The 27,522-nt window shown below is 35.8% G+C and overlaps 1 protein-coding gene across 1 annotated transcript in view; it reads right to left on the bottom strand.

Annotated features, from left to right (window-relative positions):
• LOC149777147 (trafficking protein particle complex subunit 11-like) overlaps positions 1-27,522 on the bottom strand; it is a 91,266-nt gene that overhangs the window by 48,940 nt on the left and 14,804 nt on the right. The window contains exons 4-12 of the mRNA XM_089941377.1: positions 21,319-21,504; positions 18,195-18,294; positions 16,393-16,466; positions 10,537-10,633; positions 6,227-6,360; positions 3,677-3,818; positions 2,981-3,071; positions 2,486-2,565; positions 560-638 (exon numbers count right to left, since the gene is read on the bottom strand). Of these exons, the coding sequence (XP_089797503.1) occupies positions 560-638; positions 2,486-2,565; positions 2,981-3,071; positions 3,677-3,818; positions 6,227-6,360; positions 10,537-10,633; positions 16,393-16,466; positions 18,195-18,294; positions 21,319-21,504 (983 nt within the window). The remainder of the gene's footprint in view (positions 1-559; positions 639-2,485; positions 2,566-2,980; positions 3,072-3,676; positions 3,819-6,226; positions 6,361-10,536; positions 10,634-16,392; positions 16,467-18,194; positions 18,295-21,318; positions 21,505-27,522) is intronic.

Here is a 27,522-nt window from a genome sequence, read left to right as displayed (position 1 = left end):
GTATGTGGATACTCCACATGTGGAAACTCCACAAAGTTTAGGGAAATTCCACAAAGTGGTTTTTAAAGATGTGGTAAAGGGCCTGTGTTGATCTAACAAATATACAAGATCTCGAAAAACCAAGCAAGGAGAGATGGAAGGTATCATAATATCCACCGCCAAAATGTGTGGGGATAATAACTTGAGTAAATCAAATGGCTTTATCAAATTCCTCCTATTATGTACATCTAACCCATCCAACAGTACCAGCCTATATAAATTTATACTGTATTAATGTTTGCATAAAAAGATTTGGCAAATAAGTGGCCAGAACACCAACTTCTGTACCTTGTAAAAACTTTTTTATGTGGAATTCAGACAAAATTTATTATTATTTATATGGAATCCTTAAGCTAAATTCTCATTGCTTTATGCTTAAGTCAAATTCAACCATCTTCAGTGTACAGCATATCTTGATTTTTCCAAGAAAATATTATGCATCCCAAAAGCATTTTGTTCTTGTTTAAACTTTAACATCACTCAAATATCAAAAGAAACCATTATGATTTCTGAAACTTACTCAGGTATCTCTTCATTCGTGGTGACTTGTATTTCTTGAATTGAGCAACAGCACTGCTAAGCTGAGGAATAATGATAGCCTAAGAAGAGAGGAAATAATAAAATGATTATCCAGTGTGTGTGTGTGTGTGTGTGTGTGTGTTATGAAGTCCTCCCACATGAAACCCAGACACCAGACAAATTGTCCCAATACAACAGTTACATATTGGAACAGGTCCTAAGTTTGATTTCTTAACTTTGTTCAGTACAGATGTTAACCTGGGAACAATGGACCAATTATGAGCACAATTCATTTAGCAGGTCTTACAAAGGTATTTTTGTGTGTGTTGTTGTTGTTGATGTAGGTTTTAACGCCATTTTTCAGCACAGGATGGGCTATACATGGCGGCCAGTATAATTGGTAGAAAAAGAACCTCAGAAAGAACCATCAACCCACGAGAAGCTACTGGCAAGCTTTCTCACATACCCACATTGGCTGAATTTGGTTACTCAAACCCACACAGACAGAGGTGAGATGGCAGTGATCCATAATGGTGACTGCTTTAGACTACTCGGCCACTTGGTTTTTGTGTGTGTATATTTGTACTTGTTTCAAATTCATGATTTTAAACTGGATATATAGAATGTCCAGTGATTCCGAACTTAATGAAGATCTGGATAAATATATACTTTTTCCTCCATATTCCCTATTTGCTGAAGATGACAAGGACAAGTACAAAGACATTAATAGCAATAAAAATGATGTTTAAAACACCACTACTCTGCAATTGCTGATACAATTACTATTGCTTTTGTTATTGCTGTTGTTGTGTTGTCAATGATGATGATGATGATGACAATGATGATGATGAACTTTACTACCTGAAGACTGGGGTTAGGCTGTATACAGTTTGATGGGGTTATGATAATCTATCAACAGATCTATATGAAACCTGACAGATAAGGAAAATTTGGACTACAATTCAATTAACGCCTTCTGCTGATGAACTGTACTCCTAATTTTGTCTGGTAGGCATGGTGACCAAATACAACAATACCATAGCCTTCCTTCATCAAACTACCCTAGCAACATCCTACTCTTTTGTGTCAATAAAATGTTGCCTGTATTTCAGCTTTCAGTATTTTTTTCAATATTAAAATTAGTTTACTTCATCGGCTGAAAGAATCTAGTATCTAAATCATCCCATTACTGATTAATTTGTTTTATTTGAGTACACTGATTTCCTTTCCATTTTTAAATTGAAGATCTTTGTTGTGATAATCATTTTAAGATGCATCATTATTCAAGAAATAATCACTGCAACTTGCAATAATGGCTGTCCACATTTTCCCAAACAGGAAGACCTCAAAACAATGTTAATATGATGCTATCCATAGAATATATGCAATTGTTAAACATAATTGTTGCTCATTTAATTCTCAAATAGCATTTATTCCTTCAGTTGTCTACATGTACATGTAAGTATAAAAATAGTCCATAACTATTTTGCCATACTAGCGTCCTACTGTGCACAAGTGAACTCAGTAAATGTTTCCCTTGAAGACAATGTAAACAAGATGGACTGATTAATTAAGATCCAAGTTTTGAATAAAAGCATTCATATATTGATGATGTTTCTTCAACTTACCTTTAACAGCAACAAAAGGCTGAGACAAAAAAGAATTAATTAATTAATTTAAATCTAAACATTTAAACTCTTTGTGAAACTCTAACTAGTTATGAAGAGAAAAAAAAAACAGATTGAAAAAGTTCCCAAGGGAGAAGGCAATAACAGATTTTATACATCACATGACACCAACAGACAAATACACCTGTTTGAGCTTTATACTTTGTGGTTTTTCTGTAAATTTCCATGGCAACTGCATATATGCAAAGGGACATAACTAGGTAAAATATACAGTATAACAAAGTGACAAGTTTACTTACAGAATGGTCAACTCTTAACTCCATGTTTTGCAGCTCTGCAATACCTTCCTTTTCTTTTACAGGATCTGGAGGGTCAATACCTATTACAGGAGAATTAAAGAACCATTTAATAGTTAAAGTATATAGCAAATATATAAGTGTGTTCAATATGCAAGTATTCCAATGGCTTACAATGCTTGATACTTTTAAAATAAACCTATCTGTAAATATGGTGACATAGCACAGTAAGTAGGATAAGTGCTCATGAAGAATGTGGAGTTTTCTCCAAAAACCTGATGATAAGGCCTAGATGTCAAAAGGTTAGGTTTTTAGATTTAACCTTGTGAATAAATAGGGTAGACAGATCATTTGGCACATAATAGGCTAGACAGATCATTTGGCACATAATAGGGTAGACAGATCATTTGGCACATAATAGGCTAGACAGATCATTTGGCACATAATAGGGTAGACAGATCATTTGGCACATCATGTCTTGTTTTTGATGATTCTTACTTTGATGGTTAGGTCTCCAGTATCTTTGACCATAGAAGTCAAGTGCCTTCATTTTCTCTAAATTATCTGGCTCATCAGTCTTGAAACTTGGCTGTCAAGAGAAAAGTATGAAGCAAAAATTGATTTTAACTAAATATGTATACGGTTTCATTATGAAATTAATGCAAAAATGTCCTTTAATTGGAGAAAAAATAATCCCTAAGTGTTATGGTTTAATTATAGTATAGTCAACAGTGATTCAAACTGTGGCTCTTGCTGGATACTGTATCCCAAAAATTAATATGGCAGTCATATACATGTGAAAATTAATATAAAAATATTCAAAGTAGATATGACAAATTGTGACAGAAAAGAAAAGACTGATATACCTAATTATAAAATCTGCTAACTCATATTAATATTCATAAATCTAAAAATTTATTTTCATTCAATTTGATGTATATTTAAATTTATAAAATGTTTTAAAGTTGTTGCATGTATTTCAATTCACTACATTATAATACCCTATTTTTTTTTAAAGATGAGCTTGAAAATCTTTGCCATTCTTTAATGTGTGTTTTCGTCCATAAATAATGAAAACTAACAAATATTTGTACAATTTATTTTGACATCATCTTTAAGACGATAACTTTTAAAGAAATATTCATCAAGAAGACATGTACAATAAAACCCTGTGACAAACTAAAATTTACTGACCTTGCAAAAGCCTCGGCAAAGCTGTTTTCGGGCGATGGCATGGTTGGCAGCCTGCTGGTAATAGAAGCCAGGGTGCTGAGTCTGGATTGCTGTTAGCCCAAGTTTAATAGCCTCATCAAACAGGTCTCCAAACAACTGGAACCTGATTATGAATATAAGTATTCATAGGAGTCATTTGTTAAAATTCTACAAAAATGGCCATTTCATTTGTTTTAAAAGTAAAATATACAGGTTTCTGTTTTGATGTATTTCCCATTAACATTTGAAACCCCATATTCACTGTTCATATTAAATTTGTTCTATCATGCAATTTGTGAATTAATGCAAGTAAAAATGTTACCTGCACTTAAGTTGGAACATGTGTATATTACACGTGTGAGGCAGTGACACTATACTGGAATGCTAACTCATCGTAGGTTTGCACTTTAAAGATGAGGTCATTCTTGTTGCTCATGATGAGATTGTACTGTATGACAATGGAGATTATAAAATGATCAGTAACACTGATTTTTTTGTTGTTGTAGGGTTTAACGCCATTTTTCAGCACACGATAGGCTATACATGGCGGCCAGTATTAATGGTGGAGGAAGAACCCGGGAAAACCCCGGAAAGAACCACCGACCCACGAGAAGCTACTGGCAAGCTTTCTCACATACCCACATTAGCCGAATCCGAGACTCGAACCCATGCAGACATAGGTGAGATGGCAGTGATCCGTAACGGAGAGCGCTTTAGACCACACGGCCACTCGGGGCCCCAGTAACACTAGGAAATTACTGAACTGAGAAGACTAATGATTTACAGATTACATTATGTAGGTATAAACTGTTTTGTTTATTTTCAAAAGAAAACAAATAAGAACTGTATTTTATGAAACACATAATAAACCCCTCAGCATATCAGACAGCATAATCCAGTGACTCTGAAGCCTCAACCTGGGCCATAACCCAATGACAAAGGATGCAAGGGCAGTATATGATATTATATATTCGAAACTGCATGTAAATTGTATGCCAAGAAAACTGTAACTGAAATAGTATACTTTCTGATCCTATCAATGACATAATCCAAGAGCAGGACTGGTACAATGTAATGTGTATGAATGTGATTAAGTTATAGTCCAAGCATGCACCAAAGAGAAAGATAGCAAAGTAATGGATCATATTCAGTGAAATGAGTGAGTAGTTATATGAATGTTAGGAAAAAAGTAAACCAAACTGTGACCTACATATTGATCTGATGGCCTCAAATAGGAATGTCACACACACACACACACATACATATATATACACACACACACACACACACAAATCAAGCAAGGTTCCATAACCCCAAACACTTGGTTCGAAATTTTAGTGAAAATCAAACTTGACCAGGGTTTTCCTGATGTGAAGCCTCATTCTAAAGTTATTTTCAATCCACGAATGTTGTAAAAGATATTAAATAGAAATAAATGGGGCCATAACAGAATAAAATTTTCAAGGAAAACAGAAAATCAAACTTGATCAATGCGTATTTTTCATGCAAAGCCTCATACCAAATTTGATTTAAATTCAACACATCCTTCAAGAGTGGAAACAATAATTGCAAGGCAACGTGCCAAGTCTAGCAAGGATAATAACTTCAAAAACGTTTATTAGGAAATGGTAAAAACTGAATCTGACCAAGGTCTTCTTAATATAAACCCCCAATTTTCTGAAATATATTATGGGCATGCATCAGATTTATTCTCTGCAAAAATTGTTTCACTGTTACAGAAAGGGAACATAAAAAATATATCACAAAACAGGAAAGATTTGCCAATAAGGCTATAATGAAATGGACTTTAGCCATACAGCCTTATACAATCATAATTTTCAAAAAAATGAAATAAAACTGTCATATTCTTATTTACAGCTCTTACACATTATTATGCTGTCCTTGGCAGCCATAGGGTATACTGCCTTATAATTAAGTACATGATATGTGTACTACCACTCAATGAAATGGGATCTATGACCATACCCAACTTACAACAGGAACTGTGTTATAATGAATATGCCCTGACAATTCTCTTGCCCCATTTTGTATTCCAATGAGGACAAAAATGCTATGTAAACTCATGTATATGATGCGCTGGCAGCTCTGGGTCTATGCAGTTAGTTTGGAATATTCAATAGAAAAACAATATACACCCTGATGTTCAAGCACATTATGTGATGGTAGATCAAGGTGTATGTTGCTTGCAATTGGAATCAACTTACACACAAACATATACACTATAATTGTTCTCATATAACGTGTATTCACAAAGACCTTCAAGCATTTCTTATTACCAAATTAAGCAACCATATATTTTCACTTTAAAAATCAATTAGTAAAGGTCCTGTAATAAAATGATTACATAATAAAAAAACAATGGGTGGTCCTGACACGAGTTAATTTACAAGTCAAACCATTGCATTGTAAACTCAATTAAAAGATGACAAAGTAGGCCCAAAAAGAACTTTTCCAACAAAATGTTCTGAAATAACAAAACAAATTTTTCTTGATTTCAGATCTGCCACTTACTGTTTAGACATCCAAGCACTGTGTTCAAAGGCCAGCTCTGCTATTCCCACTTTACTTTTAAAGAAATCAATATGTTTCCGGAACTGAGCAATACCATCAAGTGGTGCATTGTGCAAAAAGGACAGCCGGCATAGCTGAAACAAGAGAATATCTACAATAAAAGATAAAAATATGCTTTTGTTCAAATGGTCATTTTCATCTAAATTTATCAAGTGAGTGAAGTTGTTCTGTCTTCTCCACCTTCATGGTGATTTATTGTTGTTGTTGTTGTTGTTGTGGGGTTTAATGCCATTTTTCAGCACACTATAGGCTATACATGGCAGCCAGTATTAATGGTGGAGGAAGAACCCGGGAAAACCCCAGAAAGAACCACCGACCCGCGAGAAGCTACTGGCAAGCTTTCTCACATACCCACATTGGCTGAATCCGAGACTCGAACCGGCGAAGACAGAGGCAAGATGGCAGTGATCTGTAACGGAGAGCGCTTTAGACCACTCGGCCACTCAGGGCCCCCATGGTGATTTAAAACTTAAGATTAATCAGTTCCAACACTCCCATCCCATTTCTCTAATTAAACCAATAATATTATCACCACAATTGTAAATCTTAATGGTTTTTTACTTTAAAATTAATGTTTATAAGTATGAAAAACTGTAGCAATATGCTCTGAAATCAATTTTTCTGCTAATGATCTTTTTTACTGCCTACTATATAAATATGAAACTCTAGGAAAAGTGTAAAAACTTTAAATTTTTCAAACCAAAACCAAATATTACATCATAATAGAAGTTTTGAAACATAAAACCATGAAGATATTAATGAATTTGTCCAATCTTTCAACTGAAAACATTATGTGACAATTTAATAAGCCTATGTCAAGCATCAGTCACCTAGTTTTAGGAACATTCTTGAGGTTACAGTCTAATGCTGTTACCATGGGTACATACCATTTTTCAGATTCAAGATTTAAACATTTGAATATTTTCATTCAGGTTACAGTCTAATATCATTACCATGGATACATGCCATTTTTCAGATTCAAGATTTAAACATTTGAATATTTTCATTCAGGTTACAGTCTAATGTCATTACCATGGATACATGCCATTTTTCAGATTCAAGATTAAAACGTTTGAATATTTTCATTCAGGTTACTTCTAATGTCATTACCATGGATACATGCCATTTTTCAGATTCAAGATTTAAACGTTTGAATATTTTCATTCAGGTTAAAGTCTAATGTCATTACCATGGATACATGCCATTTTTCAGATTCAAGATTAAAACGTTTTAATATTTTCATTCAGTATGAGGGGCATGATGTGCATTATAATACTAACTGCAAAGCAGAAAATATTGGTTACTAAAGATCTTATTTTATCATTACATAATCCTATTGTTCCATCACTTTACAAAACAAAATTTTACCCCAAAACAAAATTTTACCCCATAATCCTATTGTTCCATCACTTTGCCCAGCTTAAATAGAAGGAAGCAATTACTTTATCCAAAATTTAAAATCTAGCATACCCTCAAATAGAGTTCTAGTTATAAAAGCATAAAATTCACTGATTTTATTCCATACACTTGAGTAGTGATACGATTTGTCAATATCTGCTGATGACCAACATTGCACCTTGCCCTGTATGACTTCATGTCACCATTTGTGCTATCATGGCATGATATTACACGCATTGACAATAATGAGCAACTTCTGTTTTAGAAACTCACAAAACTGATAAAGACCCATAAAATCATAAAAAAACCTCTGAAAAATTTCAAAGTATATGGATTCTGATGACTACAAAATATATAAATTACCCACTTTTTCAAGTTTGACTAGAATGAATAAACTGTTGAACAAGTTTAAATTAAGACTGAGAAAGGTGTGATTTAGTTTTATCCCAATTTTTAGCAGATCACAGTGGGAAAGGCAAAAGAACAAAACAAATGTTTTTGTACTCTATAGAATTCACTTTGTTTCCCTGTCCAAAAGTAACTCTTGTTAATCCAGTATTCCTTGTAACACAAACAGTATGGATAGTCTGGATGATAGTGTCCAAGACTGTTCACTGTAGCCAGGGTTTTTTATTCATTATTCAGCCAATGTGGGCATGTGAGAAAGCCTGCCAGTAGCTTCTCGTGGGTCGGTGGTTCTTTCCGGGGTTTTCCGGGTTCTTCCTCCACCATTAATACTGGCCGCCATGTATAGCCTATCGTGCTGAAAAATGGCGTTAAACCCCACAACAACAACAACATTATTCATTATTACTGTTGAGAAAAAGGTTGTCCACACACTCTTTAATACATATGCATTTATTTCTACTTCAATTTTCAGTGTGGCTTCATCTGAAAATGAAGGTGTGCTAAAACAAGGTCAATATCACCTATATTTCATGGTTCAACTTTCCATCTTTGGAGAACACACATTGCATAAAAAGACATTTGTGAGATACTTTCCATGATTCAGTCTACACTGCTTAAAAACATGCCCAGGCCTTTTTATTACAGTTTTGCATCATTTTTTATGAAGTCACAATACATATGACATTCTATTGTAAAATTAAGTTGAAAATACAGCCAAACCTGTCTACAGCAGCCATACATGGTAAATGGCAAAGGTGGCCTTTGTAGACAGGTAGCCACTGAAGACAGGCTTAGCTCTCAAACTTTGTTCATGACAAATTTATACACTATGAACTGAACAGCTTTAGCATTATTAGTTGTAGTATTTTCATTATTATTTCACATGTATTATTATTAGCAGTAGTAGTATGCTACAAAGATATATGTATTTAGTTAAGTTATTTAGCAACAAAGAAAAATAACTAAACTTAATAAAATAATTACCACACAAGGATACTGTATCGTTACTTGGATTTATTTGTATTTGCCAATGACAAGAGGTTGTTTTCTTCTCTCCTCTAGAGAAACAAGTATGCATATATCAGTTCCGAATCTGCTTTTCATTTGTTGTCTCATAAAACAAATCAGAGGCTCATAAATGAAATTATTAATTGACAGCTTACCTGTCATTGTGAAACATTTGTTAGGGAAGCTGGTATAATTAGGCATGAAAACAAGTGTTTACACTTTAAACAACTGAAACATAAGCAGCCAAACTCACTGAGATCAAAGGACAGTCGGCTTGTGTTTGTGACCTTTGATAATTAAATAATGTAAAGAAACTTCCTGGGGCTATTGTTTGTAACTCATACACCATTAGTACAAGTTTCATCTGAACCTTCCCACCCCATTTTTTATACTATATGGACAATTATGAATTATTTTCATGTATTTAATCTGCTGACAAATGAGATGAAACTACACAATTGATACAATTTGGCCTGATACTCTCCACTTGCATTTCTAGTCACATGACTACACAAAATCTCACTACCTAAATGTCAATGACATCAGAGGTCCAATAATCATGTGATATCAATAATAAACATTGTTGTGCAAAGATAAAAAAATATTAAATTAAAATCACATGCTGTTTGTAAAAGAACAAAATGACACATAACTCTCAAAATATTATCCTAAGAACAATGACCAGAAACCTGTCACTATCACAGCAACTTGGAAAAGGGGCCCCGAGTGGCCGAGTGGTCTAAAGTGCTTTCCATTACGGATCACTGCCATCTCACCTCTGTCTGTGTGGATTCGAGTCTAAGATTTGGCTAATGTGGGTATGTGAGAAAGCTTTCCAGTAGCTTCTCGTGGGTCGGTGGTTCTTCCCGGGGTTTTCTCGGGTTCTTCCTCCACCATTAATACAGGCCGCCATGCATAGCCTATTGTGTGCTGAAAAATGGCGTTAAACCCAACTACAACAACAACTTGGAAAAAGTCAGATTCATCAAGAACATAGAACATGTCAACAATGGTTTTGTTGTATCATGTGACTAACATGCTGACATGTGCTCTCTGCTTCATGCTTTGTCAGAAACGTCAAGTTTCACTGTATTACAGTAAGTACAATTGAAATATGAATGTTTAAACATCATTCATGAAATATACTATGCTTTGCACAAAAGAAGATGAATTTTCATACTAGGGGTGGTCACTGCTATGTTCTAGTGACTGCAGAAGGCAGGGTGAAACCACTGCCTGGCTAAGAAAATGACATTTATATCTGGGGAAAATCAGAATGGTCATTGTGACCAGGTGATTGCTGAACTTGGTTGACCATTAGGATAGGTTTGACTGTATTAGAAAATAAAATTACCAATTCAGTAGACATGAACATGGGATTGACAGATACATTATATACATGGCAAATGAAATGGACTCAAAATACTAAAGCTTACCTTGTAGTTTATAAAACCAGCATTGACTTTTATTTCAAGCAGATTGGTGTCATGCATTCTTAGCTCTAAGAGGTGACCATATGCTTGTTTGTAATGCCTGAAATACAAATGATTACAGAAAGAAAAAAATGATTAATACGATTTCTGTTTACATTATGTGTTATGGTGTTATTTATATCTATATTATGTAAGTTAACTCTCATGATTATAGATTATCTGGGTAATTTGTAAATAAAATATTAAATACTAATTTTATTTATGACTATGGGTTTGTACTTTAAGATATGATCATTTGTTTCAAAATAGTGAGCAGTACTTTTACTGAAGTAAACATGAAGTGAACAGAGTTCAGCTTATGGGTTTTCTTGAAAAACCAGGCTAACCCAATTCCTGACAGGCTGGCTGCTAAAGTACTTGACAATTCTGTCAAGCTTAGATTGATCTAGAATTGATATTCAACCCACATCCTGGTTTTGAAACTGCATCTTAGTTTACTATTTGATAGATATTTACCTGAATATTAGCTATTCCTAGCAAAAACATCAGTCTTAGAGGAGTAATTTAGTTGCGATCATTGGAGACAATTTAATTTATTTTAATTATGCACTGGAATTACAAAGTGCTCCGATTTTAGGATTTAAAAGATGTTTTGGAATTACTGTGAGTTCATTTAAAGACATTTTGTATTTCATCTCTGTGATATATTAAGACTATTGGCACATCAGCACAACATATGGAACTTCATTTGGAATACCACTGTAACTTATTTGGAATACTCAATACTTTTAAATTTGTTCTAGAACTTTAGGACTACTTAGGATTTAATTCAAAATAATCTAAGTTATTTTTAATTTTTCACTTTGTATTTAAAGGAAATAAATTATATTTTGAATTATACAAACTTTTTTGGTTTCACTCTTTTCTGTTAAACAATATCAGGAGGACCAGTGATCACAAGGCCATAACTCTTAGAAACAAGACTAAAATAAGTCTAAATCCATTTGAGGTACATGTAAGTCTATGAGACAATAACTCTTAGAAACGAGACCTATTCCATATGTGATACATGTAAGTCTGTGAGACAAAAACTTAAAAACAAGATTAAATCCATATGAGTTACATGTAAGTCTATGAGTCATTAACCCTTAGAAAGCAGTTTTTACGTGAATTGTGTTTCTAAAAGAATATTTACAGAATCACATTAACATTAGGGATATTAGCCTGCTACCTCATGAATCCAGACCTACTAAAAGAGCAAAATTGTCTTTTTCTGTCTATCTCATATAGACAAAGGGCAATAACTATTGTCCATTACCTCCCCTTGCCACCACCAGGTGTCACTTGTTTTTTAGCTGAATGATATACTAACAAGGATGCGACAAAATTTCACTGGCGAATCCAGCAACGCTGAAAGGCTGTGTTGATTGTATTAACTGGATATGTTAGTCATCTGGGCTGCTTCCACAAGACCTGCCAGATTCAAGGTTTACCTCTGTAAAGCTAAATCTCTGAGATAAAAAGTTGAGAAGGTTGATTGCATGCCAGCCAACAGATTCTACAATAACTCAGATCGAAATGTTATGTTTGAACATGAGGCTTGCGGAAACTGCTCTAATCTCATGAGCAGTAATCTTCATGAGGCAATTCTGATCTATTATAATCCAAGGTATGCTGAGCGTATAACACATTTCAGCCATGAAGCAAGGGCATCAGGGGTGATATCCTGCTTCCATGCTTTCACCAGAAGAAAGAGGCATTTGTGTGTGCCATGAAATTTCTTGTTGCGTTTCAAGCAGTGCATGAGCACGTGAACAGGATCTTGCATGGCCACTGTTCTCAACCTATTTGTGGAATAGAGCGAGCAAATGATGACTCTTGATTACTAACAAACAGTAATCTATTTTAGACTACAAAGCCTAATTGTGTCAAGAGGACTACAGAACCATCTGATCTGAACTGAAAATAGTTTGAGTTAATGGGAAAGGCATGTAGCTTGCTCATCCTGCATGTTGAAACAAAAGCTTTCAGGAAACATGTTTTGCATGACAGTAACTTTAGCAGAGTGTGGGGTAAAGTCTTGAATTTATTTGAATTGAGCCATGCTAAGACCCAGGCAAGATTCTATTTGGTTGATTGAGATCAAAATTGGCTAAAAGATCTCACAGACCTTTATCATGCCTGATGTCACGTCAACCATGATGATGGAATGTGTCCAATATCATGGAGCGGAAGCCTTTGATAGTAAGTAGGGTCAACTGTTTCTCATTGAAAAGCCAGAGAAAAAAATCATCCAGTGGAGGGATTGAGGTCCTCAGAGAGATGATGGTATTGATATCACACAAGTCCCTGAAAATATGACTCATAAGCCTTCAAAGTCAAGAATCTTCTTCCTCTCAAGATTCTCTCCACAACTGGAAGTTTTATTTGTTTGTCTCGCAAGGCTGTCTGGACTATAGCCAAGCATGAAGAAGACAGTATGGACGGGATGGAAACACCCACGTTCATGGCTGCTTGAGAAGATTCGGGTTGGCTGGAATCTTCTTGGGCAGATTCATCACTAGATCGGGTAGATTGGTAACCCAGGACTTGTCCCATCTGAAAGGGGCTATCAGAATCCTCTTGCATTTCTTGTACCAAGACCATGGGAGGGTAGGCAAATGACCACAATCCCTCCCATGATTGACAGAAAATTGAAAGAGCATCCATGGCCCAAGTTTCTGGGTATGGAATTAAAGAGACAAAGGTGGGCAACTTGATTCCACCTTGTCAACAAAAGATTGATCATCGGATGCCCCCCAAAGTGCACTGATCCGAATAAAGAATGATTCATGGAGAACATTCTGTGTGAAGGACTTGATCTTTCCAGGATAGAGAGTCTGCCAGGAATGTGTCTGATTCATACATTGATATGGAGATTGTTGCACCAATGTAGAAACTGACATATCAGAACAAACAGGTCGGGTGATTATGTGCCCCCTTTTTTGTGGACGTAGGTCACCACCACCACTGAGTTGTCAGACATAAAGGACCGTTTTGTTCGAGAGTCAATCCTTCCAGAGGAGAAAGGCATTGATGACAGCCTTCATTTCTAAAAGGCTGATGTGTAGAGGCCACTTCAAATCCAGCAACAGATGGGCACCTCAACCGTATGCACTGGCATAAGTACACAGCTATTTCCAGCAGAATCCCTTTGGTCAGCCATTTGGGTTGCACCAATAAGGCAGAAAATAATCATCTCTCAGGCATTAACATGACTATTTGATTGAGAGGATTTGAAAAGGGGGGCCACTGTGATAGAAAAGTCATTTCTAAGAGGTGCATAAAAAGACAGTCAAATCTGCTTCCAAATTAAATAAGCTGAAGAGTTGCAAGAACTTTCTCATTGAAATCCAAGTCCTGTTTGAAATGGACTTGACAAGTTCAACAATACTGATTATGCAAACTCAAGGAAGCAGTACCAGATTCTGGTTGGTGATAAACTCCATACCCAGATGGACCAAACAGCTGGGATGGATGGAGAAATCGGGCTTTGCCCAGTTCACTAGAAAGCATAGATGATATAAAAGTGAGAGAAGATTGTTTCTGCCTTGGAGTATAATAGAACTCACCATATGTTTCTAGAGGATGGCATCCAGATATGCTGTCGTCAATGTAGATGAAGTCAACTGGAACAAGGCGATGACACAATCTGTAACCTTGGTAAAAAAACATGGGCTGATGTTGAGGCCAAAGGGTACAACTTTGAACTGATAAATTATAACATGGTAAACAAAATGGAGAAATTTCCATGATGCAAGAAGAACAGCCTTGAATAAAACCCCTGTGATTGTGGTTTCTGCACAACCTCCATTGCCTGTTTCTTGATGAGTGACTGTGTCTCCTGTTGTAGAAATGCATCCTTCTTCCGATCTGATTGTAATCTGTGAAGAGAGGAGAGGGGGAAAGGGGAAGGGACTGGATAAATGAAATCCGAAGCCCCTCCATAATGACCTGGATCTCCCAATCATTCTGAGGGAATGGGGTCATCCAATAAGACTGAAATTGAAGGAGTTAGCAACCCACAGGAAGGGTTTCTGCAGGCAGTGGTGAGGGTAGGTCAATGTTTAGAGCTAGGAGGCTTGAAGTGGGATCTAAACTGCACCTTTCGCTGACGAGACCCTTTGTCCCAAGTCCACTTATTGTCCTTCCGCATTGGCAGGGGATGATTGTTTTATAACGACTGTGTGGGTTGAGCATTGAGTTGGAGGGGCATTTCCTGAGCTGCCTGCCTCTACACTTCTTCAATTCTTCCTCTAACAAGCAATGACAACCCAAACAGGGTCATCAATAAAGCCAGGGTATGACAAGACTTGAGCAAAGTGGACTGCAGACATGTGTCCAGTTGCTACCAGGTCAAAATTGGCTGAAGCAGCTGACGCATTGGCATGGCATGGTAAGCTACACAGTTAATAACTCTAGCAATCCTGGCCATTGCCTCCCAAGCAGGGTTATTGCCAGATTTCAGAAAATTGAGACCAAATCTAACATTGAAGATGTACCAACTACGTTCCAAACTAGCTTTGATGTGGCATGGCACACACTTTTGTCCACTTAATAAAACAGTGGACTGAACATGTGAACTGCTGATAGATTTTTGTCAGGGGCTGGAAGATCAGTACTGAAAGTGTCTGAGTGAGATGAAAACATCACTGGTACTTAGCTTTCTGAAAAGAAAGTCTTAGAATTCACCTGGTCACCAATTCTACCCAAAAGCCGATCAGTGATCTCATTAATTTTAGACAACCAAGGAAGGAGCTAAAAGTACGGACTATCTTCCTCCTTCATCAAAATCTATCAACGCTTTAACTTGATAGTAGCAGTAGCAGTAGCAGTAGGAGGTGGAGGGCATACTGAAGTTGCCAACAACTTATAAATTTCTTCGACTGTGGCCCTGAAGCCAAATTAATCCTATTCCATGGATCTGAGTATGGCTGATTTGAAGAAGCTTCATCACACTCACTGTGATGAGTCTTGATCTGGTTCCACTTGCACCTCTGGACAAGTCATACCATGTGGCACTGATGACTCAATTCTGCCCTTTTTGAAAATGTCACTAACTCTCCCATGTTGATAAGCAGTGAACATATGGAAGTCCGGCACTGCCAGAATGGTTGGCTGGTTTGCCTGGAATATGGTCAGCCTTGATGCTGGCAGTATAGAAGACAGTCCGGCTTTCACTTGTACTAGCCACTCCAAAGGCCTGGCTAGGCAAATAGATTTCTCACTGATATCTCCATCATAGTAAAAGTATTATACCGACAGTAAATGGACATCCATGTGATTCTTAGTTGGCCAGACCGATTTATCAAAAAGGTCCCCATGCCAGACAGCTGGATGGCCATGAGGCTGAACTGGATCCAATGGATCCGGTACAAATCCCATGTGTCTGGCCTTACAGGCCCAAAGGTCATGCTCAACCATGCAAGGGGACATATGCCCACTGTGCAACCTAACATTGATGGGACACTCTCCCAATGAGTTGGGAAAAAGGTGTGGAAGCAAGCAAGAGAAATAAAGGTAATATGTGGCCTGATGTCAATAACTGTGTCACCGTTTCCTGAACCAGATGATGCATCTGTCTGAAGGTGGATGGTTGTATCATCTCAACATTATCATCCTCCCCTGCCACTGATACTACTGTGACTGACGACTGCAAGCAACAAACTTTGGGCCCAGTGAAAATTGTACTTATTTTCCATTTGATACATGCATTTCAGCTATCGTATATTATTCTGAGGTTTTAATTTTGCACATGCATTTTGTGCTTAAAATTTGTTTTAGTAAATCTATTAAAAAAAGGTGTCAAGTAAGACTTACTTGAGTGCAGTATGTGTATCCTGTTTTAGCTCATTATAAAAAGCAATCTTGAACTGGTGCCTTACAAACAGCAACTGAAATAAAAATGTATTATGTATTACAAGAAAAAAAATACAAGAGCAACAAAATAATACATCAATGTGGTCATGTAGGTCGCTTTACTGATCTTAAATAAAATACATCAGCTGTTGTTCTACGATTTAATGCTAAAGTAGTTTTACCAGTCTGCTCATTCCTGGTTGTTAAGTAATCTACGCCTTCGTTGTCATCAAAAAATTTCAAGATGAAACTCTATCAATTGCTATGGACTTGTACAATGGTGGCTTGGCACTACATAGGGTCAAGAAAAGCAGATGAAGAATCTAGTCATTACCAGGATAGGGGACTTTACTGTGATGCAAAATTCAATCTACTGTACTCTGGATCACACCTCTTGGTTGGCATCAACTAGTAATGTCAACAGACTTTAACACTGATTTTGTCTTATGTATTCCTTGGGGCTTTTTATAATGGTCTTCAAAGGAATATTTGAGGAGGAGTGAATAAATTAAACAGTCATTATTTAAAAGCACAAATATAAGCTGATTCTAAAATAAGACACCTATATCTTAAATAGTCAGAACCAAATGCCAACATGACCCATGTGACTTGAATAGGTGCCAAAAATATTTCATTAAAGGTATTTCGTTGCTTTAATCAGAAGGCAAAAATGATTGATATCTATACATTCAGAATAAGTTGTTGTTGTTGCTATGGGGTTTAATGCCATTTTTCAGCACACGATAGGCTATACATGGCGGCCAGTATTAATGGTGGAGGAAGAATCCGGGAAAATCCCGGAAAGAACCACCGACCCATGAGAAGCTACTGGCAAGCTTTCTCACATACCCACATTGCCCGAATCTGAGACTCGAACCCACGCAGACAGAGGTGAAATGGCAGTGATCCGTAACGGAAAGCGCTTTAGACCACTCGGCCACTCAGAATTAAATTAGTACAACTGGTATTATTGGTAATTATGTAACCAAGATTGAAAAAATTTGCCATGCAGTGTGTGAACACTAACTGAATATTCTAAAATTGATTTGTATGAAAAGAATAAATACTTTAAAGCAAGTAATCCTACAAAACACTTTAAACTAGATCAATACTAAATGGCAAGAAGTTTTTGAAAGTACTTACTTTACTGGAAGAATTTTTCTGACCTTTGTTCTTCAGTAAAAAATTTTATACTTTGCAATTATAAGAAAGTTATTGGACCCTCTATTATGACTAATTTCCTAATTCAGTTTCCAAAACATAACCAGCAAAGTCTGATTAAGACTGAGAGGTAAATATTATAACTAGCAAGTACATGTATTTTTCTCAGTCATTTTGAAAATGACCCCTCTTCTAATTCTCTACCAGTCATAAAACTACTGACCACATCTGAGTTCATGAATCATTTTGCACAGCAATAAATATACTTTTATTGTTATTCTGTGAGAACAAAATTTAGCAAACTGGTTTTTTTGAGTGTGGTTCACTTCCAGCAAATGAACAGTTGTATAAAAACAGTTGAATCATGCTCTGATACACAACTAAATAAAATTACATGTGAAAGCAATCAGAAGGCTCTAAATTAAACAAAATCAAGAAACCAGAAGCATAATCCCCTTCCCCACCTTTATGGTCTTGTGAGTGGCACAGATGTCAGGACTGCTAATAATACTCACTGTAAATTGTTAGAACTTGCGTCATTACTCTAACACAAAGATTGTTTAATTTAAAAGTATAGCTTGTCTGCGTATGAAAAAGTTTACCTGGTGTGTGGTTTTGTTCAGAAAGTCCCTATGTGCCTTAACTTTCTTGGCTTCCCCATGGTAATAGCTCTGAGACAGCTCATAAAATGCATTCTCCAGCCTGAAGAAGAATACAAAGCAAACGAGTTTAAAGCATCTCATACAACAAATCACATAACATGATACTTGTAAGATATGCTGTATCACTGGGTGACACAGAATCATGTGATATGCAATAATTCATAATACTACACTGTTGTGACATTCATGACTTTAATGTGACTCCATGACCTACTATTATGACAATGCAACTGAAATGGCATTTTCACTTTTTTCAAACAAGATAAATTTCAAAGTTTTGCAACAAAACCATGTAAAAAAAACAAATTATAGACCTTTGCTGCAATTAATATGAAGTTTTAAAAAACAATTTATAGTGAATCCAGTATTATGCTCCATAATTGTTCCAGCACATCAAATATTAACAGCCAAATACTGTATATACTCACTTATAAATTGGGTCCAACCATGCCAACAACACAGACCCTCACCTGCCAGCAGATCAGGGGCTATGTTCCTTGTTCTACTGATTACTCATAACTAACTGAATAGACCCAACAGAATGCTATGGCAGATCTTGGTATATGCAGCTTGCATTTGGACCTAGCTCATAATTGAGTATATCTGGTATCCGCAGAGCAAAATTGACCACTTAAGTGGAAAAAAGGCATTTAATTTTTTTAACAACACAACTATTTTTATCCCAAAGCAACTAAATGTCTATAGCTAATGAAGTGTTGTATAAACACAAATATCCATTATTATTCTGACATGACATACTTTCATGTAAGATTCACTCTTTCTTTTTTCAATTTTTTTAATATCTACATTCCATCACTCTCCAGCAAGAAGCGCTACACCGCTCCCCATTCACTTGTGCATTATTCTGAACTATCATTCCCCATACTGATATCAGATGTTTAGGAACTGTCTCCACTGCCACTGTTAGTGTTTAATTCAGTTTTTCCTATGGTCTCCCAGTACAATGTACATGCATTTGAATCAGACCACCAGTCATTATCACATGTACTGTCTTAAATATTCTGAGTGAAATTGTAAGATATTCTTAAATTCTTTATGATTTGCTCACTTAGTGCTCTTATTAAGGCACAAAATATTAATCTTTATCAATGAGAAGCTTGCTGCATGACCTGAGCAATAAGCTCAAGCATCTTGTTGACTTGCCTAATAGTCAAAGCATAGAGCAACAACATGGATCAGTTGTTATTATTTTTTTTTTTTACAATGCATTGTTGAAGAGAAAATGTGTATGGGTGCAGGATGGAGAAAACACTGGATATGATACTATAATTATCTGACCTTTAATCTGTTCTTCAAAGTGACTGTTAAGAGCATACAATGCATGTATTGATATGTCATTGACACACTTTTATCCCCTAGGTTAATAGTCATCAGTATAAATGTCATATCATAAATCTCTTGGTGAAGGAAATAAAAAATTATAATAATTTCAGGAAACAGTGATGGGAGAACCTACTTTGAAAATAGGTGTCTCTACACTTACAAGCTTAAATTTCTTCACCAAGTTTCTTTTTTCTGATTCCTCATTTATTTCTACCCATATACTTAAAAATCTTTCTTAGGTTTTATCATCCTTTCTAAATAAGAAAGTCTTATTAAGTATACAGTAAATCTTTAAATAAGAAACTTAACCAGCATCAGAGCCAATCTTCAAAAAAATTCAGAGTTGAAAACAAGAAAGGTTACTCCTGCCCAGGTCACAAGCTGAAAACTACAATCTCAGGATCTGATTGGGAAATGCCTAAAAACTACAATCTCAGGATCTGATTGGAAAATGCCTAAAAACTACAATCTCAGGATCTGGTTGGGAAATGCCTAAAAACTACAATCTCAGGATCTGATTGGGAAATGCCTAAAAACTACAATCTCAGGATCTGATTGGAAAATGCCTAAAAACTACAATCTCAGGATCTGGTTGGGAAATGCCTAAAAACTACAATCTCAGGATCTGATTGGAAAATGCCTAAAAACTACAATCTCAGGATCTGATTGGAAAATGCCTAAAAACTACAATCTCAGGATCTGGTTGGGAAAGTTTATTATATTCAGAAAATTGGGTTATTGGGGTGGAGGAGTAAGAGAACACTCTTTGGCATAGACCAAAAAAAATAAGCACAGACAAATTCCTATCGATACATACTGAATAATCTAAAACATCTGACAATCTTAATACACAGGTCTTTACAGGTTGGATAATCATAATTTCATTAATTTAATTACATTCCCTGAATAGATTATTGTATTTTTATGTGAGACATGTAAAACAAAACACTCTACATGAGTTATCAATTTAGAGACCATCTCATAAATAAAAGGTCAATGCCATTTTTGTCAATAAAATGTTTTTCACATTCCAACCATTAATTAGTGCACATCTGAGGAAAGATGTTCTAACACCAGTTCCTAATGGTGCAAAGCTCCATGCTTTCTGTCATGGCTTCTTAATGTTCATTTTACTGACTGGGTCTGCTTCGAAAGAAGATGAAAGACATCAGTAAATTTGTGTGGACATTCAAGCAGCCATAGGACCACTGAATAAATTAATGTATGTACTCACTTATAAGATGAGTTCCACTGCAAACTGCACAGACCCAGATCTGCCAAAACATAATGCGCTGGCAGATTTGGGTCTGTGCAGTTTGTTACTAGCAATCAGTAGAACAAACAAAATTGACCCTGATCTGCAGGCAGATTATATTATGGCAGATCAGGATCATAGCTGTTTGCAGTCTGATTTGACTTATAAGCAAGTATGTATGGTATACTAATGAAAGATAAATGGAGGATATAGATGGGAAGGAAAAATGAGAGATAAAAGCATACTGTATTGAGTTTATTTACTTCTATAGGACACCATAAAGTTTACCTTAGAGATTAGATAGCAGTCCTAAACTGAAAAATAATAGTAACCTGTACAATATGTTCATAATACCAATAATGGCACAACTAGGGTAGAGCTAATATAAAATATGCCTGTGGCCAGACAGCAATCTGTTTCATTCCCACTTCTGCCAATTAAAGAGCTATAATAAGTAACACGTACCTTATTGTGTAGCCAACCAGATGGTCAGTGTGTGGGAGGACATACAGGTGCTTTGCTGAAAGGTCACATAAGCTGCACAGAGAAGCAGCTCTCTCGACTGCAACTACATCCTCACCAGGAGGCAGAGGTGCATTTTTCTGTATCAACACAACAGAAACTTTGGTACCTCTTCCTTGTAGAGTATTCCTGCATGAATAAGAGGATGACACCAATTACATGTTTCTGTTTTATTGTTTTTACAATTTATCACATACCAGCAAACTCATGACATGTCACACAAGAAGCAGCAGTTTTTATTTATCAACCCCCTGGCATACAGTCATGAATTCTCAGAAATGCATCCATGAATATCATGACAAATAAAAAATGGAGAGGGAAGGAGGAAAGAAATCAAAGGAATATTTTCATTTGGTGAAGATTTTCGAGTTAATAAATATCTTTAGCAAGGTATTATCATGAAATTAACATGTTTTACTGACATCCGGATGGAAAACAATAAAATCTATATGGAATGTAATTGTGAATTACAATTAAGAGCACACTTTACAACACTGACCAGGAAATGAATTTTAAAGAAACAACAAGAGTACTATAGATGACCTATACACCTGTCCTACTATAAATGACCTATACACCTGTCATATTATAAATGACATATACACCTGCCCTATATTTAATAACTTCTATGTAGAAAACTTCAATTTTTGTGCAAAAATCATTTCTCTTCTTACTGTCAGAGTTACTTCTGACCTACTGACCCCAAACTGACAGGTTTCTTCCTTATGCTAAGTGCAAGCTATTCACAAAATGTAGGCCAGGTTACTGACATGGAACTGATGTTATTGTGCAGAAATCATTTTGCTTCTTTCAGTCAGTGACCTGCCCTTTGATTTTTAAACCCCCAAATCAACAGCTTTCTTCCTTATTCCTAGTGCAAGCTATCCACAATTCAAAGATAGGCAATTATTACTTTTGTTATTTCACATTTTATTAAAGGCTCCAAGAAAGCTTCTGTCACAAAGAAGTGTTTTCTCTCATAAATTTCCTAAGTATGCTTCATACAGGTCTTTGCTTCATACAAGTTTTTGCTTCATACAGGTCTTTGCTTCATATAAGTTTTTGCTTCATACAGCTTTTTGCTTCATACAGGTCTTTGCTTCATACAAGTCTTTGCTTCATATAAGTTATTGCTTCATATAGCTCTTTGCTTCATACAGGTCTTTGCTTCATACAAGTCTTTGCTTCATACAGGTCTTTGCTTTATACAAGTCTTTGCTTCATACAAGTCTTTGCTTCATACAGCTCTTTGCTTCATACAGGTCTTTGCTTCATACAAGTCTTTGCTTCATATAAGTTTTTGCTTCATACAGCTCTTTGCTTCATATAGCTCTTTGCTTCATACAGGTCTTTGCTTCATACAAGTCTTTGCTTCATACAGGTCTTTGCTTTATACAAGTCTTTGCTTCATACAAGTCTTTGCTTCATACAAGTCTTTGCTTCATACAGCTCTTTGCTTCATACAGGTCTTTGCTTCATACAAGTCTTTGCTTCATATAAGTTTTTGCTTCATACAGCTCTTTGCTTCATACAGGTCTTTGCTTCATACAGGTCTTTGCTTCATACAAGTCTTTGCTACATACAGGTCTTTGCTTCATACAGGTCTTTGCTTCATATAAGTTTTTGCTTCATACAGCTCTTTGCTTCATACAGGTCTTTGCTTCATACAGGTCTTTGCTTCATACAAGTCTTTGCTACATACAGGTCTTTGCTTCATACAGGTCTTTGCTTCATACAAGTCTTTGCTTCATACAGGTCTTCGCTTCATACAGGTCTTTGCTACATACAGGTCTTTGCTTCATACAGGTCTTTGCTTCATATAAGTTTTTGCTTCATACAGGTCTTCGCTTCAAACAGGTCTTTGCTTCATACAAGTCTTTGCTTCATATAAGTTTTTGCTTCATACAGCTCTTTGCTTCATACAGGTCTTTGCTTCATACAGGTCTTTGCTTCATACAGGTCTTCGCTTCATACAAGTCTTTGCTTCATACAGGTCTTCGCTTCATACAGGTCTTTGCTACATACAGGTCTTTGCTTCATACAGGTCTTCGCTTCATACAGGTCTTTGCTACATACAGGTCTTTGCTTCATACAAGTCTTTGCTTCATACAGGTCTTCGCTTCATACAGGTCTTTGCTACATACAGGTCTTTGCTTCATACAAGTCTTTGCTTCATACAGGTCTTCGCTTCATACAGGTCTTTGCTACATACAGGTCTTTGCTTCATACAGGTCTTTGCTACATACAGGTCTTTGCTTCATACAAGTCTTTGCTTCATACAGGTCTTCGCTTCATACAGGTCTTTGCTACATACAAGTCTTTGCTTCATACAGGTCTTCGCTTCATACAGGTCTTTGCTACATACAGGTCTTCACTTCATACAGGTCTTTGCTACATACAGGTCTTTGCTTCATACAGGTCTTCGCTTCATATAAGTCTTTGCTTCATACAGGTCTTCGCTTCATACAGGTCTTTGCTTCATACAAGTCTTTGCTTCATACAGGTCTTCGCTTCATACAGGTCTTTGCTACATACAAGTCTTTGCTTCATACAGGTCTTCGCTTCATACAGGTCTTTGCTACATACAGGTCTTCGCTTCATACAGGTCTTTGCTACATACAGGTCTTTGCTTCATACAGGTCTTTGCTTCATATAAGTTTTTGCTTCATGTAAGTTTTTGCTTCATACAGGTCTTTGCTTCATACAGGTCTTTGCTTCTTCATATTCTACTAACTAAAAGGCTATACCAGACCAACTGAAATCCTTGCATGTGCTTCACCTTTACTGAAAAGCCCAATACACCCTTTATCCAGTATCAACCTCTGTTGTATGCTGTGTGGCTTTGTCATATGTCAGCTTGTCAAGTTATGTGATATAAAAAGCATTGGTCACTAGTTGGGCTACACTAATGAAGTATCATGTAACCTATGGATTCCTGCTAGTGCCAAGGAAAAAGGTACATATTATTTCAAGCTCTTAAGAAAAAAATGGCACAGGTACAAAAAGATCCTTAATCTGCATTAATAAAAGCTATGATAAAACAAAAGCAAACCTTTCCTGCAATATGGTTTAATACAATAACTAAAAATCACAAAATAATTTCTAGATGCAATTAAAATCTGGAAGCAAATGCTTCATGACTTGTCTAGTAATTAAATTAACTACTGTAACATTTTTTAATCTCATCATCATCTCATATAAAAAAATATTTCAACAATCACTGTGGTTCTTATTCAATATGTCTTGTTTTGTCTACAGTCTATGGTCAAGATAAGTGTAGGTTCTTATTCAATATGACTTGTTTTGTCTACAGTCTATGGTCAAGATAAGTGTAGATCTTATTCAATATGACTTGTTTTGTCTACAGTCTATGGTCAAGATAAGTGTAGATCTTATTCAATTTGACTTGTTATGTCATCAGTCTATGGTCAAGATAAGTGTACATCTTATTCAATTTGACTTGTTATGTCCTCAGTCTATGGTCAAGATAAGTGTACATCTTATTCAATTTGACTTGTTATGTCATCAGTCTATGGTCAAGATAAGTGTACATCTTATTCAATTTGACTTGTTATGTCCTCAGTCTATGGTCAAGATAAGTGTAGATCTTATTCAATATGACTTGTTTTGTCTACAGTCTATGGTCAAGATAAGTGTAGATCTTATTCAATATGACTTGTTATGTCTACAGTCTGTGGTCAAGATAAGTGTACATCTTATTCAATTTGACTTGTTATGTCCTCAGTCTATGGTCAAGATAAGTGTAGATCTTATTCAATATGACTTGTTTTGTCTACAGTCTATGGTCAAGATAAGTGTAGATCTTATTCAATATAACTTGTTTTGTCTACAGTCTATGGTCAAGATAAGTGTACATCTTATTCAATTTGACTTGTTATGTCCTCAGTCTATGGTCAAGATAAGTGTATATCTTATTCAATTTGACTTGTTATGTCCTCAGTCTATGGTCAAGATAAGTGTACATCTTATTTGGTAGTACTGGTTTGTATATAGTCTACAGCCTATCGTCAAAATAAGTGAATATTCTTATTTAATAATACTTGTTTGTCTTTAGTCCAAAGTCTATTGTTGAGATAAGTGTATGTTCTTGTTCAATATTACTGGTTTACAAACTGCATAGAATCAGGTCTTCCACTGTATAATGTACCAGCAGATCTGGGTCTATGCAGTTTGTTAGGAGTAATCAGTAAAAAAAAAAAAAAAAAAACCATGATCTTCTGGTACATTATGCACCAGCAGATCAAAGTCTATGTTGTTTTCAGTTGGACTTGACTTACCATATTTACCACATATGTTGGGACACGATAAAATAATTATTTTTTTTCCTGTCCCAGAACTTATGGTGAAACATTTTTTTCACTTTGGTCATATGTCCCAAGACTTAAGAAACGAAATAAATTTGTATTCCATTAGTGCTTGCCCCCCCACCCGCATGTTGCAATAAAATAGATATATAAAACGCTTAATTGATAATAAAAAGAAAGAAACTAACCTTGTGTTGTTATCATTTATTCCTTTTTTCAACATGAGCATTAAAGAATAAAATATTTCCATGAAATCCATATAAGTGGCGTAGGCTTCTATACTGCAGTGTGTATCAATTATGTCCGATACCACACACCATGTTGTTCATTGACATGAACATTGAGAAACGATTGTGTGTGGTTGTGCTCAAAGGTTTGAACATGTTATCTGACTGAAAACTGGAGCCAACAAAATCGCAAACAAGAGGGAAATAGTCAACCAATATCCTGAAGATGCCATACACGCATGACACGGTGTTGGGTGGAAAATAATCAAGACTGAATTATGTCCAGGTCTACAGTATGACTGTATGTCGCAAATAAAATTCGTCATTTGGAAACACATTCACTTGAGTGCAAGTGACAATCTTTTCACCAGCTCTGGTTACAAAATTATCCTTACTATTTACCCGCAGACATCAATGATACCTTGTATTAATTGTAACCACATATGCCAAGCACATATAAGCCCTGGTGGTGAATAAACATGACTGGCAGCAAGCAGTTAACTCCTTTGAACCTACTGACAGGACATCAAAGACAAAAGATTATTTTTATTACAAAGCAAGCTGATCTCAGAAGTCAACTTTGGTTACTTTTTTGGTAAAGGATATCAGTACAAAGGTTATTTTATTGAAAAGCAAGCAGACATCAGAAGCTGACTATGGATTCTGTGAAGTGAGTCGATTTTTTTTTTTGAATATACAAAGACAGCCGAGATATGGAAGTAAACTTGGGTTCATTTTCAACTGTATTCATCGGAATTTTGAAAATAAATTGAAACAATGGAACAAATTTTAAAGTGACACAATATAGTGCTTTGTGAACAGATGTCTATGACCCAGCTATATTTGGAGAAAATAAAATCATGTGATGAATTCGTGAAGGCCAGAAGAGAAGCAAACGATTTCGCAAACCAGAGGGAAATAATCAACCGATATTTTGAAGACAACTGCCATTCATGCATGATATGGTGTTAGGTGCAAAATAGCCAAGATTAATTTATATCCAGGTCTTCTGGATGACAGTATCTCGCAAATAAAAATCATTATTTGAAAACACATTCACTTGGGTGCAAGTGACAATCTTTTCGCCGGTGCAGGTTACAAAAGTATCATTACTATTTACCCGCAGACATCAGTGCACCTTTATACTAATTATTACTACAGATGCCAAGCACAGAGAAGCCTTGGTGGTAAATAAATACAACTTGCAGCCAGCAGTAAACTTCTTCTTTGAACTTACCGACAGGACATCAAAGACAAAGGTTATTTTTATTACAAAGCAAGCTGATGTCAGAAGCTGACTTTGGACTCGGAAGCCAAATTTTTTTTCAAAGGATATCAATATAAAGGTTTTTTTATTGCAAAGCAAGCTGAGTTCAGAAGCCGACTATGGATTCTTTTAAGTGTGCCTATTTTTTATTTTTTAGCTTTGAATATACAAAGACGGCTGAGATATGGAAACTAACTCTGGTTCCTTTTCACCACTATTCACAAAAATTTTGAAACTAAAGTGAAACAATGGAACAGTTTTTAAAGTTACACAATATAGTGCTTCGTGCACGAACATCAATGACCCAGCATCATCCAGAAAGTTTGGA

Source organism: Sinohyriopsis cumingii, chromosome 18 (genome assembly GCF_028554795.1).
Source record: "Sinohyriopsis cumingii isolate HCF-2022 chromosome 18, ASM2855479v2, whole genome shotgun sequence".
Lineage (NCBI taxonomy): Eukaryota > Metazoa > Mollusca > Bivalvia > Unionida > Unionidae > Sinohyriopsis > Sinohyriopsis cumingii.
This window is presented reverse-complemented; position numbering and strand designations above follow the sequence as displayed.